Source organism: Geotrypetes seraphini, chromosome 16 (assembly GCF_902459505.1).
Source record: "Geotrypetes seraphini chromosome 16, aGeoSer1.1, whole genome shotgun sequence".
Lineage (NCBI taxonomy): Eukaryota > Metazoa > Chordata > Amphibia > Gymnophiona > Dermophiidae > Geotrypetes > Geotrypetes seraphini.
Genome location: NC_047099.1, coordinates 40,375,110 through 40,394,382, shown reverse-complemented (window position 1 = coordinate 40,394,382; position 19,273 = coordinate 40,375,110). Strand labels below are relative to the sequence as shown.

Genomic DNA, 19,273 nt, shown 5'->3' with positions numbered 1-19,273 from the left:
TGCGCGAGCGTTTTTAGCACGTGATAACCCTGCGCTACGCGCTTAAAAACTAACACCAGCTTCAATGGAGGCGTTAGCGTCTAAAAGGAGCCCTCAGTGTCAGGCCACATCCAGGCACCTTATCTGCGTTTATGTGGTTAAGTGCCGTATTCAGCCCTTAACACTAAAAAGTTGGCTTTATAAGGAAGCATTTGAATCTTGAATTCTTTCCTAAAAAGAAATTGAAATGGAATTAATTGCCTTCTCTGTTTCTCTAATTTATTATACGTCTAGTGTTGTCGGTACCCCGATTTTTTAAATTTTACATCGCTTTGAAATATGATATTGCAATTAAATCAAATTGTTAAATAAACTTGAGAAACTTAACTGTCCTTAAATGCGTTCTGATTTAGCTCTTTAATTTAGGAAGTTAAGTACTGAATATCAGCCAGCTCCATCCCCACATCTCCTGCACACTTAGCAGTCAGGGCTGATTTTCAGCAACACTACTGGTTAAGTGACCACTGGTTAGTGGTCAGTGGATAGCCCCACCCGAGTGATTTAAGCAGCCAAGAGCCTCTCCTGGCCACCAAAATCACTTTGGATATCAACCAGATTGATACTATGAGGAACAATTGTGTATTTTTGGAACCGGAGGTACCTGGCCCTCCCTTTTGACTAAGTCTTCTTTATTCCTGGCAGGAATTTGAATGATGACTCGCCACTAGGGATCCGGCGGATCCTGTCCCAGTCCACAGATTCCTTGAACATCCGCAACAGGACTTTGTCTGTGGAGTCTCTGGTCGATGAAGGTAATGCCCCCAGTTGATGTGTCGTCCGGGGTCGGCTGCAAGGCAGCTGGGAGGAGATGGGGGGTCAGGTGAAAGTGATGTTGACGCCGCACAAGATCTGAGACTTCTGCCTCGGTCTTCATACCGGTCTCCAGCAAAATTTTCTGCTCAGCAGATCATGAAGGCTGGTGGACGCTGATTTTTCTCTCTGCTCATGGTGAGAGGCACTGGCCTCCCGGTTTCTACTGGTTAAGGAGGGGAGGAATAGGAGTGGGTGGGCAGGCTGGCTGTTGCTCACACACATTTTTCTCAGTCTCGATATGGACTGGCCCAGGCTCTCCTCGCCCAGTGGAGAATCCCGAGAGACCAGCACCTCTTTGCTGCTCCCGGGCGATCACAGACACTGTTTCTGCTTTTTAGGTGCAGAGGTGATCTACAATCAGCTGATGAGCGAGTTTGAAGCAGATGAGAAGGACTTTGAGTCTGATTCGTGGAGCTTAGCAGTGGATAATAACTACCTACAGCAGCACAAGAAAGAAGTGATGAAACGCCAGGATGTCATTTATGGTGAGTGCGGACATCAGTGGTAGAGAACTGCTTCACCAAACAGGACTTTTGCAAAAACATCAGCTCATTGGGTGGGGGGGGGAAGGGGAAAGTGATGAACTGATTTTGAAAAATGTAATGCATCAACAGAGCTGATCCAGACAGAGATACACCACGTCCGCACGCTGAAGATCATGACCTCTATGTTCCGAAAAGGGATGCTGGATGACCTGCAGATGGACCCAGCGCTGGTACAGAATGTGTTCCCCTGTGTGGACGAACTTAGTGAGATTCACGTGCGCTTCCTCACCCAGTTGCTGGAGCGTCGTCGCGATTCGCTGGTGGCGGGCAGCAGCAAGAACTTTGTCATCAACAGACTGGGCGATATCCTCATTGGCCAAGTATGTGCAGAACGGAGGTGCAGGGGTGGGGGGGGGGTGGGGTGAGAGGTGATGTGCAGAGGTTCACTAGCTGTGTTGGGTTTGAAGGAAACAGAATTCTCTGCAGTTCTGAGGTTGGGCAGACTGGATGGACCATTCGGGTCTTTATCTGCCGTCATCTACTATGTTACTATGTTACTATGGAAGAATTAGCTAAAGGTGTTGTAAGTCATGAGCTGTCCTGAAAGTGCAACCTCTGTGATATAGAATGGTCATACATATCTACCATCTTTTTGTTTATCTCTTTGCTCCAGCGGGGCTACGGTGGTCCCAGGGATTGTTTTTGCCACATTTTATAATCCCCTCCAATTTACTTTAGCCATTGCAGTCAGAGGCCATGCACCAGGGCTACTCCTGGAACCTTGTAATCCTAAATCTGGCCACCAGGTGTCGCCATTACACTATAACTATGACTTCCCCTTCCCCCACCCCTAGGAGACATAAGGATGTCCATTTGTTTGAAACGACATAAGAAATGTCTATGACATGTCCCATGCCAGTGGCAAATGCAAACAAGCAGAAAAATTCCAGGAAATTTTTGTGTTTTTTTCAAATGTCACCAATAATGTGTGCACCCTTTTGGAAATAGCATGCAAGCTTAACGGTATTGGTTCCATGATGGACAGAATGACCTGACCTGACCCTCACCCCAAGCATTCCCAGAAATGACACGAAATGAAAATCAGCTGCAAATTCTTCTTGTATAGCATCTCCAGCTCTGAGTGACTTGAGACGTGTCAGACCTGAGCTGGGATTGAACACAGGTCCTTCTGCAGGGCAGTACAACACAGGATGGGGTTAGAGGTCAGCTCCCAAAGCCACGTCTAATCCTCACTCCCCAAACAGCAGAGCAGACTGAAACGTCTTTACCTCTTTTTGATCCCTCAACCTTGTGTTACCGTAAGCTTTTATTGTGGGGGTTGATTTGTGCCATTATATTCTGACTTCACTGCATAAATCATTGTGTTCGAAATTCAGGGCCTGTCCCTGCGTAATGGCCAGCCAAAAATTCTGCCTCTAGGAGGAGGCATTCCAGGGATCATGGGGGACACCTCTTCTGATGTCATATGTGCCTAATTTTCAAAATCACTTTCTCTGAGTCCAATCTTCCTGGAGCCCTGATGATCGTCTGTTGTGTTAACATAACATGACATAAGAACGCCTTCACCCTAGGTCCATCTAGTCCGGCGACCCGCACACGCTCCCAGATGGAGAACCTGATTACCCGTATCCCTCAATGTGTTTTGCAAGGAGGTGTGCATCCAACTTGCGCTTGAAACCCAGAACGGTAGTCTCCATCGCAACCTCCTCCGGGAGAGCATTCCAAGCGCCCACCACTCGCTGTGCGAAACAAAACTTCCTGACATTTGTCCTGAGCCTGCTGCCCCTCAGTTTCAGTCCATGACCTCTTGTCCCTGTCACCTTTGACAAAGTGAATAACGATGTACTCACACTATGATGATAATCAGCACGGCAGCACCATTACCTTTGCTTAGATTTACAATGCCGTCGGTGACTAAATATACAGAGCTTTGAAATAGTTTCAGTAGCTATTTTCCTTAGAAATTAGAGTCTTTTGTGGTCAAAAAGCGAATGTGTTTCCTGACGTCTCCAGGCAGACTCAGAAGGAAGTTGTTCCTACGACTTAAGCCTAAGGTTTTGGCAGTGGGAGCAACTTTCTTCCTCAAATGTCCATGTAAATATCTGTTTGCCTTTGCAGGTGATAAATATGTGTTTATGGATCCTATTCAGTTAGAGGACTTCCTTAAAGAAAGTTTCAAAAAGAAATAATTTAATTAATATATTTGCTTTCTGCTGGCTTATCAAGTGACTCCAATAATGTGGACGGTATGTGGGCAAGAAAAAGATTTATTTTCTTGTTTCCTTTTCTTGGTTTATTTGACTTTGGATTTTCCTGTATTTTGTTATTTTTGTTTGTAACAAATATTAAATAAAGCATTTGAAAAAGAAATGAGAGTGGAATCAAGATGTGAGAGCACAGTTTGCTCGGGATCTTTGCTTACGCAGTGGACCAACTCTGTATGTTTCAGTTTTCAGGTCCCAACGCGGATCAGATGAAAAAAGCTTATTCAGAGTTCTGCAGCCGGCACAACAAGGCCATGAAATTGTACAAGGAGCTGTTCACACGGGACAAAAAGTTCCAGCAGTTTATACGGGTGAGCGAAAGTGGCATGGGGTGAATTCTGACAGGGGAGGTGGCTGGACCTGATGATGCTAACTCCTTGTTGCCTCTTTCTCTTTTCAAACCTGCCAGCGAATGACCCGCTCCTCCGTCCTGCGTCGGCATGGCGTTCAGGAGTGCATCCTCCTGGTAACGCAGAGGATCACCAAGTACCCGGTGCTGATCGATCGGATCCTGCAAAACTCCAAAGGTGAGAGGCTGAGGAGTGCCGGGCTTCAGGATCTTTCCAGGAGGTGACGTCTCTCTCTGTCTACCAAAAGAGCCCATAATGGGTTACAGGAATACATGAACCGTGTTGGTCGAAGACAATACAGACATTATGTATGGGGAGGGGTAATACAAAGCTGAGGTTAATAGACAGTACAAAATCAGTATAGGTCGGGTAGCGGGTTTTACAACATATGAGTTACAAACACAGTACAGTGGTCCCCCGCGAATTCGCGGTCCCGGTCATTCGTGGTATTTTCCAACTGCGAACCGCCGACCGGGAGAGGAGGGAGGAGAGGCAGGAGAGGAGAGCAGGAGCGCCGGCGATGGAAGGAAATCACTCGCTCTATGCTCTGACCGCCTCTTCCTGTACTTAAAGTCGGGCCTCACCAATCAGGAGCTGCTTTGACACGCAGTACAGGAAGAGGCGGTCGGAGCATACAGCGAGTGATTTCCTTCACTCGCCGGCGCTCCGGCTGCCCTCTCCAGTCTTATTTCTAGGATAAGTAGCATAAAATGTGTTTTACTACTTGGGACCTGGGTTAGCTACTGTTGGAAACAGGATGCTAGGCTTTCGGTCCCAGTATGGTAACTCTTATGTTCTAATCAAAATAAGGACTAAAATAAAACAGAAGAATACAATCTGAGTCTCATTAACGTATAAAAACCTGCACGAAATTTGTTCCACTCTTGTGGACAAAACTCCACTACAGCCGGTGTCTTAGTGGCACGGGCAACCTGGACTCCCTCTCACCGTGGCCCACTTTCTCTTTTCCAGGGAACGACGTGGATCAGCAGGACCTGGCGACAGCCCTGGTGCTGGTGAAGGATCTGATCTCGGCCATCGACCAGGAGGTCCACGAGTGTGAGAAGAACCTCCGTCTCCAGGATATCTACAACCGTGTGGACAACCGAGCTGCCACCCTCATCCAAGGCAACCGGCACTTCCGCAAGGAGGAGCTGCAGCGGCGCCGGCTGATCCACGATGGGACCCTGCTGTGGAAAGCAGCCACAGGACGCTTTAAAGGTGAGGGCGAAGGCCCAGCGGAAGCTCAAGTTGCCTGGCAAATGGTTTGGAAAGATCCTAGAACTTTCACCGCCCCTCCCCTCCCCCACAATGTATACTGTGATGTGTAGAAACATATTAGGCCGGTATTGGTTTAACCGCTACTGAGTAGACTAGTAGGTGCTGGTATATTCAGTGGCAGGTAACCAGAGAGCATCACTGAACATTGCAACTATTCCAGACTCTGTCCTGTGTGCGCGCGTGTTTATCCCAAGCCCTTCCCACAGGGAGGGCAGGGCTGTGAGTTACGGTTCCTCTTTAATTCTGGATTTGCTCTATTTCCTCCTACGCAGATATCCTGGTGCTGCTGATGACAGATGTCCTAATATTCCTGCAGGAAAAGGACCAAAAATATACTTTCCCTGCCCTGGTGAGTCTCCCAGTCAGGTCCTTTCAGATGGCTTCTTTTCTTGTGAGGTTGGCGTTCTGTTTTTTAATAGTTCCATCTCTATTCAGAGTGTGCAGAGCTGACAGAGATGCGTCTTGTTCCCTGCGCTCTGATTCTAGATGGGTTTCACCTTTAGATCAGTGTAATAACTTGTACATGAGCGCCACCTAGAGGTGTCTTAGCAGAATGCTATATCGAAGATTGTTAAAATAGGCCCCCAAAGTGGGGCTTCAGACTTTTCCAGAGCCAAACTTAAGAGGCCGTATCTACAAGAGATTTCTTGATAAAACATTATCATTCCAAGCAGGCAAATGGAATAAATGTTTAACCAACTTTATTTCAAATGCACTTTCTTATCAAACTTTTAGAAAGTCAATCAAAACCTACCTCTTTGATAAATTTCTCTGACCCCACTTCAGCCTTGAAGTATCTCCAAAACACCTCCAGATAAATTTGTCTAACCTTAACATGCTAATGTAATCTCGAAAGATTTTTCTGTAATGTCACTGTCTGTATACAGTCTCTTCCTCTGAACTGTTTGTGGTATCGCGGTATATAAAAATAAAGTTATTATTATTATGAAATGTTTACCTTATAACGGTGGCTCTTAAACCTGTCCTGGAGGACCCCAAGATATCTCTAATGAATATGCACGAGCGAGACTTGCCTATGAAGTGGGCATGAACATTTCTCTCATGCATGATCATTAGGGATATCTTGAAAATCTGACTGGCTGGGGGCCCCCCAGGACAGGTTTAAGCACCACCGCCTTGTAAAATTCTTTTTGTTGGGGGGGGGGGGGGTTCTTCCAACCTGTGTTAAATCAATACTGGAAAAATAAAAATTGTCTTGGGTTTAATCGCCCAGGATAATTACATGCCTTCAACCTGCTGTGGATTTCAGAGGTGAAGGTGATCCTTTGTAGAGGTGTAGCCTTGTGGTTGTGAGTTTGATCCCAGCCTTCTCTTTGTGATGGAATTCAAAAAAGCACGGGATAAACATAGAGCATCTCTGATTAGAAAATGCAGGATGTAAATTAAAGAACTAAGGCCGGTACTGGACAGACTTGCACGGTCTGTGCCCCATATGTGGTGATTTGGTATAGGACGGGCTGGAGAGGGCATCGAAGGGAACTCCATTAATTTGGAAGACGAGGATGTTACTGGCCAGACTTTACGGTAGATGTCCAGCAAACAACAGGATGGTTGGATAGGCTGGAGTGAGCTGGGACGGCAACGTCAGCATTTGGAACCCAGAAATACCAAAGAAGAGACAAGTTCATTTAATCATATATTTTTAATGGGTATAACTAATGGGCAGACTGGATGGACCGTTCAGGTCTTTATCTGTCGTCATTTACTATTGTTACTACCTTAAATTGGATGCACACCCAAATTTGCATGTGCAATATTGAACGCCATCAATAATATCGTTCAGGAATATGGGGGCAATTCTATAATGCCACAGTCCATGCTGAATGCCGATTCTATAATGGCACCTTGGCACTAAGATTACAGTCCGTTCTCGTTATTTACGGTAGTATGGTTCATTAAAATGATCAGGAACCGCGAAATTGCAAAATACGAAACGTGGAGTCTATGGGGAAAATAGAGGATGCGCCTCAAAACCACGGAAAGTGAACAGTGGATCCTCGGGGAAAATAGGGTTAGGTTCCTGCTTGAAGTGCCATTAATTCATTCACTCTTGGGATGCTTGGGGGGCCACATCTGGAAACAAAGTCTGAGCATCAGGTAAAAGTGGCAGCGAAAGCAAAAAAGCTTTTTTTTTTTGGGGGGGGGGGCGTTGAAGCGCTGGTTTGCAAATACATGAACATAGCAGTGCGAATGGGGAATTTGGTTGCAATTTCATGCAAATTTGCATGTTGCGAATGTGTGAATAATGAAAACGGACTGAATAATATAAACGCAAGCTACCACTGGTGCACCAAAAATAGAATGCAGAATCAGTTATGCCTGCTGTAGACATGGTGTTCATGTGCCAACTGGTGACTCCACCCACTGGCACGCCTCCGGAATGGTGCTTAGAAAAAACGACCACATCAGCCCCTACTATAAAAAGCTGCACTGGCTTCCAATAGAAGCGCGAATTCTATTCAAATTCGCATGCACCTGTTTCAAACAAGCCTGGGGACTAGCATCTTCATACCTACAAACTCACTTCACCCTACACAACCCCACAAGAACGACCAGAAACAAAAACATCTTTGCATACCCAAAGATTACAGGCTGCAGATACAAATCCTTCTTGGACAGAACCTTTCAGTTCCAAGCGAACAGACAGCAAACCTGGCTGAAAAACCACATAAACGAACCAAACATGACTTATAATACTTTCCGCAAATCGATCAAAACCACCCTATTCGCTAAATTCATTGGCTAAAACAGTCCCCTCCCCACTAAGACCCCTCTCACGGATGTTCTAAATCTTTCAGACACTCATTACCCTTAGATCTCCAATTAATATGTAAGTTTACCATTTAGACTATTGTACTGCATCTAGACTCTTTATTCGGTACTGTATTTAAACTTATTGTATGGTATTGAATTTGGACTCACTCTACTGTATTATATGTGGATTTATTGTATTGTATTAGTATTGTACTGTACTTGTTATTCGCTGAATGTCCAGCCTTCTTACAATGTAAACCGCCTAGAAGTCGCCTGACTATGGCGGTATAGAAAAATAAAGTTATTATTATTATTATTATTATTATTACACACACAGCTGTCAATTTTCTCAGCAGCGATGCGTGGGAGTGGCATGTACCCGTAGGCACCAGTGTGTGCAATTGCCTGAAAAGCGCATCTAAGTCTGTGCGTAGACGTAGATCATGCATTTATTTCAGTTGGAGATCTTCTCTCAACCTCTTGTCTCCTGCCCTCTTATCACTCTTTCGTTTGCCTGCCAGGACAAGCCGGTGGTGATCTCCCTGCAAAATCTCATTGTCCGAGACATTGCCAATCAAGAGAAGGGCATGTTCCTGATCAGCGCCGCGCCGCCGGAGATGTACGAGGTTCACACCGCCTCCAGGGAAGACAGGAACACCTGGATGAAGGTCATTCAGCAGAGTGTCCGAGTGTAAGCGGCATTGATGCAACGACTCCCATAGGGTGGCACTTTGAGCTGTTCGCATTGAACTTTAACTAATTATTATGGCCGGCTGACCATTAGGCACAATTAAGTGGTCACTCCTTGGGAGTGACAAAGAGCAGCTCCAGTCAAAGGAAAACAGTAGGTCCTGACAGCCCACAAACTCCAAGAACCATCTGCACCTACTTTAACCAGCTTGTTATGTTGGATGTTTGTTTGATGATCGTGATTGTTCAGTTTAATTATCGAAATCAGGAGGTGGGGAGGGTGGGAGGCTATGGGCCTGAAACTTAATTGAGGGGGAAGGTGTAAGGCTGAAGGTTTGCCAACTGATTATGAAGGTCTGGCTTGGAGGCTGTATTTTTACCTTTCAGGTTAGCTCCTTGCATAAGTTCTGGATGTGGAAAGGGTCACTGTGGTACCTCTCGGTTACGTGCCAGTGAATATCCCTTCCCAGCTCGCCGATCAAACCCCTGCCTGATTAAACCCCTTTGAATATCTACTCCTTGGGGTTTTTAAGGATTTCCAGAGATGAATATGGGTGAGATCTATTTGCATGTATTGTCTCCACTGTATGCAAATAAATCTCAGGCGTTATTCTTTCTGGAGATCCCGAAATCCTGCATTTAAAGACCCCCTGGTCTAATGTAAGGTATCCCGCCTTGCAGAGGTTCCAGTTTCCCATGGAACCAGTACTAGAATTTGGGGGTGGGTTTGGGCAATGTGTACCTGATCCAGTGTGACTGATACCTAATGGATCCTGTCTTAGGTGCCCCAAAAGGGAAGATTTCCCACTGGTCGAGACAGAAGACGAGGCCTACCTGAGAAAGCTGAAAGGTAAGGAGAACTCTGAATACTGCAACATCGTCCTCAAAATTGGCTTCTCCATATGGTTAGGATTGCCAGATTTTCCCAAAGGAAAATCCGGACTAGAGAATGACACGGGGAAAAATTCTGTCCCCGTCACCATCCCGTCCCCGGACCACCATCCTCTGCACCGCCCCGTCCCCGCTGGTCCTTTCACCGCCCCATCCCTGTCTCTGCCGTCCCCTTCACCACCCCGTCACCGTCCCTGCTGTCTCTTTCACCGCCCCGTCACCGTCCCCGTCTTCAGCGTCTTCTCCTCTCCATCCCCCCACTCCCAGCACCCTTCACGCTGTCCAGCAGCTCCCTCCCGTGCATTTCCCTCCCTCCCTCCCTCTTTTTCCCTTATCTTTTCTTCTTGAAACTGGCGATTTCTACAAGGCTACGAACTGTATTACAGCTGGAGCCTTGAAGTTGCGTCGGGTTGCCTGCTAGAAAAGTCTCCTCCGATGCAACCGGAAACAGGAAGTTGCATCAGAGGAGACTTTTTCCAGCAGGCAACGCGATGCGACTTCAAAGCTCCGGCTGTAATACAGTTCGTAGCCTTGTAGAAATCGCCAGTTTCAAGAAGAAAAGGTAAGGGAAAAGGAGGGAGGGAGATGCATGGACGGCCGGCGGGAAAGAGTGGGCTGCCGGATCGAACACTCGTTCACCGCGCGTTCACTACTTGTTCACCTCCCCGTGCTACCATTCACCGCTCCACGGGGCGGTGAATGGCCTTGTCCCCGAACTCGCGGTGACCTTTTTTTTTGGTCACCGTCTTGGCGGGTTACCCGCGGCTAGCCGCGAGTAACAACCACCGTGTCATTCTCTAACTGGACCCATGACCAAGCCCACAGGCCTGCCCCACCTTCAGACAGCATCCACGCATGTGCCGATGCCCCCTCCTGTTACGATGTTTACAGAAAGCTTTTCAAAACCCTGGACACGTCCGGGGAAATCCAGATGTCTGGTAACCCTACATATGGTCCTCTCTGGATTTTTAAAGATGTCCTGGTAACATTGTAGTAATGTTTTTGGGGAGGGGAGAGTCCAGCAGGTCTCTTGGCAACAAAGAACTTTAGTTTGCGCCTACCCAGAGATTTTTCCCACGTTTCCTTATTTTAGGCCAGTCATTCCAGAACCTATATTCACATGTCCTAAATATGACTACTGGGTGCCCCCATCATATAGTGAGTGGGATGCCCTTTCCCCCAGAGGCTGCAAACACAACTCTGGCTGATCCGGAGAGTCAGATACCTGAGAATGGATGTGAACTCAGCTCCCTCCACCAGGCTCTGCATAGCACTGCCACTGAACCATATCGTATTTCGTTGAGCTCTTTCATCTAGAGCAGAGATGTTTTCTTGGTATAGAACAGGTTCAGGGGATAATTTTTCATTTCCCATTACAAGAAGGTTGCATAGAGGACTGCTTTGGTAATTGCCTCTTCCCTGCACCCCTAGAAATCAACTCTGACTCTTCCTCCTTTGCCAGATGAGATCCAGCAGAAGGACAGGGAAATTGTGGAGCTTCTGGAAGAAAAAGTCAGCCTCTTCGCTGAGGTGACCCAGTTCCAGGCCGGTGAGGAGGCAGCCATTGTTGTGAATTCCCGGAACCTCTTTCGAGCCGAATCGTCAGAGAGTCCCCGGGGCGAAAAAATGGTCAATGAAGCCATTAAAGAAGGTGAGACCACAGAACCTCATGCAACCTCCAGACCTGTCAACTTCCAGGGCATTTCATGTCATTTGAAGCCAGGATGAGACCTTTAAATGAATCCTCTCAAATTGGCTGCGGCGTACCGTAGAAGCCAAAACTTGTAAATGCATTCTAAACTTAAGACTCACTTGAATTAGATATCGAAAATGAAATGGCAGGCTTGAAAATTCATACTGATTCTTTCTGGAAGGTCCTTTTTAGCTTAAGTAGAGGGAAATTCTCTCGTTAAATAGAAAAAAAATACTAATTCAAGTGCTTCACAAGACTCCATTTCTGAACAAAGGCTCCTTGATTTTCCTCAAAAAATACCCAAGAAAGTAGAGTGAACATAGTGAGCAACATATCAAACCTAGCAATTCGCCCATCCCTCTCTCTTCTCCAGTCTCAACCTTAATTAACCCCATCATCAGTCCTGAGTCCTGAAAACATCTTTGCTCGGGTAAATTAGCAGTACGCTTAGTATAGTGCTACACATCTGTCCCTTCAAATCATTTTAAAGTCTCTCCGCCGGAGGTAGATATCCCAGGTTTTATGAAATGATTGTATATGGACAGTATAAGAAATGGCTTCGCCGGATCAGACTCTAGGTCCATCCAGTCCGGCGACCTGCACCCGCGGAGGCCAAGCCAGGTGTTCCCTGCTGAGAAACCTTGTTTACTCGTATCCCCCAATGTGATTTGCAAGAAGGTGTGCATCCAACTTGCTCTTGAATCCTAGAATGTTGGTCTCCATCACGACCTCCTCAGGGAGAGCGTTCCAAGCGTCCACCACTCGTTGTGCGAAACAGAACTTCCTAATATTTGTCCTGGGCCTGGTGCCCCTCAGTTTCAGTCCATGACCTCTTGTCCGAGTCACATTTGACAATGTGAATAACGATGTTTCTTGCTCTATTTTGTCAAATCCTTTTAGTATTTTAAAAGTCTCTATCATGTCCCCTCGCTGTCTTCTCTTCTCGAGGGTGAACAACGCCTCGGAAAACTGGGATTTATGAAATGATTGTATATGGACAGTTTTCATTGCTTTAAGTTTCATCATAAGACAAATCCAATCCAGTTTCTTCAACAGATGTGTAGTAGTCAGTAAAGCCCGGAATCGATATCGGGAGCCACCAAAAACACAGCCGCCAGTCACGTGTCAGTCATGTGACGGCACCGTACAGAGAATTGCACCTCGAAATGAAGGTCAGGCTTTTCCAGGCCTACATTTCCGGTGCCTGTCTTCATTGTGAATCGTGCCTAACGCCATTTCCGGTGTTAGCCACGCCCACAATGATGTAAAGCACCTGAGTAGGTGCGATTCCCTGTAATGTTTTTTTGCCGTTCTGAATGGCGTTTCTCAATTAACTTAAGCACTTTATCGATGTGTGAATAAGTGTGATGTAATGGAGAGAAGAATGTACCGCCCCTATCATCTGGATGATTCTTTCTCCATAGATCTATCATGCCCCACTGGGTTAAGAAGATTTTTATTTTTCTTCTAGTTGAAGGGCTCAGGGAGACCCTCCTGGGAGCTGGATTTGAGCTGTTTTCTGCTGGGGACCAGAATTACTCTACTGATTTGGACAGTGGCACCACTACACATCCCAACAGTTCTGCAAGTATGTGGCATTACCTCTCATGTGCAATTGACGGAAAGCTCCCTCTCCCTCCCCCCCCCCCCATCTCTATATAGCATGTGACATCTCCAAAATCCAATAATTTCCCCATTCCTAAACCTCTGGAGGCAGCCATCTTAGCAAGAGTTGCACTGCTTGATCTGATTGGCTGTGATGTCACAAGTGACATCACTCACTCCATTGTTAGTACTGGTGCAAACATGGCTGCCCCCAGGTGGTCTAGGAAAAAATTTAAAGTAATGACTCGGGGTTAAGGGGGGGATATAGAAAAAAAGTAGATTAGGTATATAGAAATATATTTTGGAGGAATGATAAAATATGTATGCAAATGTTTTATTATGAATATCTCTTTGTATATTTATTTGATTCCTTCAACAAAATGTTATAAATTAAAGTAATGACTCAGTAGGAAAATGTAGAGGAGTTGTCCCAATGTGTGCTACGGAAATATCGTTCAGTGTTAAAAATAAAACAAGAGAACATTTTATTGGTCATGGCTTTTTCCTTGCTCTACAGATGGTGACATGGGAAGTATCAATGGGTCTGTGGAGTTCTGCAGGACAGATTCAGAATTGGGTCAGAAGGTAAAACTAACATTTCTAAGAGTTGGCTAGTTTCTTATCATATTTATTTATTTTCTATCCCGTCCCTCAAAACGGGGTTACAGGTTAACAGACATAATATACAGTTAACGGGTTACAATTTGCCATAGTTACAATACAAGTTTTTTTCCTAACGTGACACATGCCGAGGATCTTATATCAGTATACATTTCTTTGTAATCCATTGGTCGTGGGAGTTAGGTGAAGAGATATATTTTTATTGCTTTCTTAAAGTTGAGGAGTCCTTCAAGGGATCTTATCTGTGGGGGCAGTCGATTCCAGTGGGTCAGTACGAAGTGGGCATAGGAATGTCATTTGGCTGTTTGCAGTTGAAGGGCACAACAGATATGTCTTTAGCAATTTGGGAGTGGAGGGACCTCTTCGACACATATGGCAGAAGCTTGGCCGTTACATAGCCCGGTGCCATGTCATGCAAGGATTTGAACGTTAGCATCAGGCCCTTAAAAACACAAAGTTTGGCTTTGGGCAGCCAGTTAGCTGCCGATAGAACCTGAGAGACCGGGTCACGGGGATGGAGGTTCTTTAGAAGTCTGATTGCTGCATTTTGTGCACACTGGAGACGTCGTTCGTTCTTCGCCTTGAGACCGTTGAAGAGCACATTACAGTAGTCCACGCGGGAGAGGACTAAGTCAGACTCAGAAAAATAGTTCCTTATATTTCGGAGCTGTCACAGGTAGTAAAATGAGGAAGATACCACCTGAGAGATGTGGTTGAAGAGCAATAGGTTAGAGCCAAGGAGTTTTCCTAGGCTGCGTACTTGGCCTTTTGCAGTTATGGTAGTCGAGTCTCAACGTAGAGGGATGGATGTAATTGCAGTGTTCTTTGCGGATCCAAAGGAATTCCGTCTTGGAGGTGTTTAGTTGTAATTTGTTGATGGACATTGAGTTTGTGATCTGGGCGTCATGGGTTTCTCCTAGCGGTAGGTATAGTTGGATGTCACACATATCTATCAAGCACATCCTGTGCTTAGTCCAAATCTGGAAATACCTTACTGGGTCTGAGACTGCAGCTACTTCAGTACTTCTTTTCAGCTGACCTCTAGGAGGTCCCATTAAACCAGTGCTGAACTTGGCTGTCTTGTGGCATAGTAGGGCTTGGAACGGAGTCCAGTGTCCTGGAGTCTGCTCAGATTCCACATACCAAGAGAGGACGATTTCCCGCCATTTTCACCTCTGCATCTGTCATAACATTAGGCAGAGGACTGAATTAACTGTTCTAACACTGGCTTTTCTCTCTGCAGGATCGAAATGGTAACCAGCTGCAGCAAAGGACGCCTCAGGAGGTGAGGATCTGACATGGAACCGTAAGAAGAATTTTGCCACAACAATATCGCAGAAAACCAAAAACAAGAGGCCAAAGAGATGTCAAGGGAATACTTTATTAAATCAAAAAATATAAAAATAGACACAGTCTATGGGATAATGTCCATCTTGATATTAGTATAACTCGGTCTGGGTGAACCCTAGATTGTCCCAACTAGGATCCCAGTTTCGGCATCCGTAGATGCCTTCATCGGGGGATGAGTGAACACTGCCATGAAGCAAAAACCGGCAGGAAACAAGCAACAGTCAAAGCGCGATGAGAACTTTTGCCGAAACTGGGATCCTAGTTGGGACAATCTAGGTTTCACCTAGACTTATATCAAGATGGACATTATACCATAGTCTTGATTTACTAAAGTATTCCCTTGGTTGATATCTTGACACCTCTTTTGCCTCTTGTATTTGGGTTTCTGTCCCATGAAACATGGCAGGGCAGAGTCTTTCGAATGGCCCCTCAGCCAACCCCCTCAGGGCAAACAGAATATTTGGGACCCCTTAATCAATGTTTTGATTGATTTTTTTTCCATTTTATTTCTTCTGCTTCTAAGAATATTTTCCACCCCCAACCCTTTGGATTTTCCTCCTCCAACATCCTCAATCACAGGGTCTTTGCTCAGCACACGTCCCTCCCTCTTCTTTCTGTAACCCAACATGACAAAGGGTCTGGCCAGTGGCAAAGCGAGGGAGGTTGGTGCCCGGGGTGGTGGCATCTAGCCTTGCTGCATCATGTGCCCCCACTCTTCTCCAGCTCACCAGCTCAAGCAGCATCTTCCACTTGTCTCTCTTCTGACATCACGTCCTGGTCCCGCAACCAGGACATGAAGTCAGAAGGGAGCCAAGGCCGGAAGATGCTGCTCGTTCCAGAGAACATTTAAAGAGGTACGCAGGGGTGGTAGAGAGGAGGAGAGGTGCTGGCACCCCCCCACAAAATCAGCGCCCGGAGCAGTCCGCCCCCTGTCCCCCATTACTATGCCACTGGGTCTGGCTTTTGACTGAAATTGTTGTAGGATAGGAAGGAGATATCACTGTATTAGATCAGGGATTCTCAGGACGCACCTAGCCAGTCAGGTTTTCAGGATACCCTCAGTGAATATGCACAAGCTAGATTTGCATATCGTGTTATCTCACGCATATTCATTGTGGATGTGCTGAAAACCTGACTGGCTAGGTGTGTCCAGAGAACTGGGTTGAGTACCCCAGTATTAGAGGCTGACCATATTCTGGTTTCACTTTCAGTGCCAAAACTGGCCTGAAATCATTATTCAGCTAAAAAATCATTATTCATTTTTGGCTGAAACTAAAACTTTAGGCTTTGTCCCCATAGTGCGTCTCCCCTGAACAGGAGCAGAATCCATTCTCTCTCTCTCGACCCCCTCCTGGCTAAACAGGAGCAGCCCCTACTTCCCACGCAAGGTCGTGGCAGCCATTTTGACAGCACAGATGGAGTAGGATTACCCTATGGCTCTAGAAAAAGGAGGGCGGATTGAGACATCTGGGTTTTACTTCCATTGCTTTCCGTGGAAGTAAAACCCAGATTTCTCTGTCCTCCTTTTTCTGGAGCCATAGCGTAACCCTAGGTAGGAGCAACTGTGGATCTTTCCTGCCCTGACTGTGCGCACTAGACCACCAGGGACTCTATGGTAGCCCCAGGGAGGGAGGAGCCTTTGGGTGGGTCCAGAGGCTACCAGTGGTGGTTTTTGGCCCCAGATTCAGTTTCAGCTGAACCCAAAGAAAAAAAGGCAATTTTGTTCACCCTCTGCATGGTAATGTATAATGGAATTTCTACTGTTTCTGCAGTATGAACAGTTCCCAGTTTTTATTCCCATGGTTCCTTTCTTGTTCTGTCAGGAGGTGTTTCATAGGCTCATGAACCTCTACGGACTCCTTCACAGTTTGCAGGTATGTACCTCTGAAGTTTAACTACATCCGTTTGGGGAGCAAACATTTGGGGGGAAATTCTGTATGGGACACTGATCTCAGCAGCTGCCTAAGGGAAACCTGGCACTGGCTGGTTATTGGTTGGAATTGCAACGATTTGGGTGATCACAGCCTCTTTATTTTCTATATTCCTCACATTTCAGGCTGTGGTGGCTCAGCAGGACACGGCCCTAGAACTTCAGCTCCAGGACGGGGGTGAGCGGAAGGAGAAGCTGGTACGCAGCAATTCCCGTGAGGGCCCACTCATCGAGGTGGCCCTGAGGACCGTCGACAAGCAGGGGACAGAGCTGACACTCCTGCAGCGCCAGCATACCCTGTTGCAAGAGGAGCTGCGGCGCTGCCGGAAACAGTGCGAAGAGAAGGTGCAGGAGGCTGCAGCCTTGGAAACGCGGCTCCGGGAGAGCGAGCAGGCCAGGGCCCGGCTGGAGAGAGACGCGGAAGAGGCCAGGAAGCAGGTGGCTGCGGCGGCCCAGCGGAACCAATGTAGCGGGACCATGGATGGGCTCAGGAACAGGAGAATGGTCGATCCCCGGAGACGGAGCCTCCCCGTAGGGGACGCTTTGTATCTCAGCTTCTTGCCCCCACAGGTACAGCGGGAGGGAAGGGTTTCTGAGGAGCTGATCCTATAAAGTCACAGAGGCTGGGATGGTGAAGATGGGCTGGAGTGAGCTTTGACGGAGACTCCAGGCAGGGCTCTGGGTTTCTGGCCCAGAAATATCTAAGAAAAAGGACCCTTTCAACTAAATCAATTTATGGAGCGTGTATGGTTGGACCACTCGGGTTTTTATCTGCCATCATGTACTATGTTACTATCTGCGTATGCCTGTGATGTCACCGCATTGCATCCGCACAGATGCCGTCCTGACGTCGCTCATTGCTAGAAGCTTTTCAAAACCCAGACAAAGTTCGGGTTTTGAAAAGCTGTCCGGGGAAATCCAGACCTCTGGTAACCCTAACCTAACCCATCCCAAGGATGTATCTGCCCAGAAATTCCCCCCCCCCTCTCCAGATAACTTGTTCCACTGCTGTTGAAAAGTTCTCCCTAACATCTAATCTCAGCCTCTCTTGCCCCCGTTTAAGCCCTTAACACTTTACTGCCCTTGGTGGGATCTGCTTGGAAAATAGACTAGGTCATCACACATCTGGGCTTGTTTTCCTTTGTACCTGCAAATGAAGGTCAGATCCTTACACCTGTCAAGGAGGGGGACCAACTAAGCTTTATCAAGGTGGAGGATCTGACTGTCACTTGTTGAAGTGTAGTCCCAGCACAACAGTGGTGAGATCCTGAGTCCTAACCCTGCTCTTGGAGAGAAGATGAGTAAGAGAGTGAGTGGCACGAAAGAGGGTTGAATAGACAGGCCCAAAGGAGCTACACCAGACCCAAGGACCACAGAAAACAGATGCTTGTGCACTAACACTTTGGGGGGATGGATGTGTCTGTAAAGGACAGGGTTTTTCACTTTTTGAGTTTCCTTTCTATCCCAGGTCTCCCAGAATCTCCCACCAGCTGCCTTCACACTGCGAGTGGATGACGGCTCTGGGGATGAGCTCAGTGACCTCACGGAACTGGAGAGGTTACAGGAGGGTGCTGACCCCGAGGTGCATTCCGAAGAGGAGAATGGTGGGCATCAGTCTTCCCCCTCTAGCCCCCGGGGTGAGTCCTGTCACTGGCCCAGCCAGGGCTGAAAGAAGCCCTGCCTGGCAGCAGTGATCACAGTTTCTTTGGTCAAAATTGTCTTACGTTTTTCTTCCCCATTCCTCTGTAAGCTTGCCGTTACTGAGTCAGGGCCGGATTCTCAAAACTCACTGGTAAAATCCGGCGAGTCGATGTAGTGGCTGTAGTGGGAGAGATTTTTATTTTATGTGCATGCCATTTGTGCGAAGAATCACTGGTAAAGAGCGGGAGGAACTGTGCCTGGAGCTTGTTCAGAAGAGCAATCGCTAAGCACAGCTCCTCCCTTCTGTCAAAGCTGCTCTCCCTGCCCCAATCAACTGAGCCACAAGTCTCCTCCAGTCCTGCTGGCTCAGCTGATTCACTGGCAGGGAGAGCAGCAGTGGGAAATGTTCCCCCTTCCGCCGACACCTCCCCTCATCTGCCTCACCCCCCCCCCCCACCCTGTATAAGATCAGCAGGAGGGATGCCCACTCCCTCCTGCCGCTGGGTTCCCTTCGCCCCTCCACACCTTTGAATTGAAGGACAGCAGGCCCCCCTCTTGCCGCTGAGGTCCCCTGCCCCCCCCCCCCGACTCTCTCCGCACCTTTAAATTGAAGGACAGCAGGAGGGTTGCCTACTCCCTCCTGCTGCTGGGGGTCCCCCGCCAACCCCATGCCTCTTTAAGACAAAGGTCATTGGGAGGGATGCCTACTCCCTCTGGTCGGTAGGCCTGCCTCAAAATGGCAGGCCTTCCCCTTCCCAGTGCATCCTGGGATGCCCCAGGGAGAAGCCTAAGGCAGAGATTGGCCATGCTCAATTTCACATAGT

General features: G+C 47.3%; 1 protein-coding gene across 3 annotated transcripts in view; it reads left to right on the top strand.

The window, feature by feature from the left end:
* Positions 1-19,273, top strand: part of ARHGEF2 (Rho/Rac guanine nucleotide exchange factor 2) — a 113,771-nt gene that overhangs the window by 90,362 nt on the left and 4,136 nt on the right. For all 3 annotated transcript variants that reach the window (XM_033923849.1, XM_033923850.1, XM_033923851.1), the window contains 16 exons: positions 682-791; positions 1,191-1,337; positions 1,467-1,717; positions 3,808-3,933; positions 4,032-4,149; positions 4,945-5,193; positions 5,526-5,602; positions 8,550-8,719; positions 9,501-9,568; positions 11,072-11,260; positions 12,774-12,890; positions 13,425-13,492; positions 14,772-14,813; positions 16,702-16,752; positions 16,935-17,378; positions 18,277-18,445. In XM_033923849.1, coding sequence (XP_033779740.1) covers positions 682-791; positions 1,191-1,337; positions 1,467-1,717; positions 3,808-3,933; positions 4,032-4,149; positions 4,945-5,193; positions 5,526-5,602; positions 8,550-8,719; positions 9,501-9,568; positions 11,072-11,260; positions 12,774-12,890; positions 13,425-13,492; positions 14,772-14,813; positions 16,702-16,752; positions 16,935-17,378; positions 18,277-18,445 — 2,396 coding nt within the window. The remainder of the gene's footprint in view (positions 1-681; positions 792-1,190; positions 1,338-1,466; positions 1,718-3,807; positions 3,934-4,031; positions 4,150-4,944; positions 5,194-5,525; positions 5,603-8,549; positions 8,720-9,500; positions 9,569-11,071; positions 11,261-12,773; positions 12,891-13,424; positions 13,493-14,771; positions 14,814-16,701; positions 16,753-16,934; positions 17,379-18,276; positions 18,446-19,273) is intronic.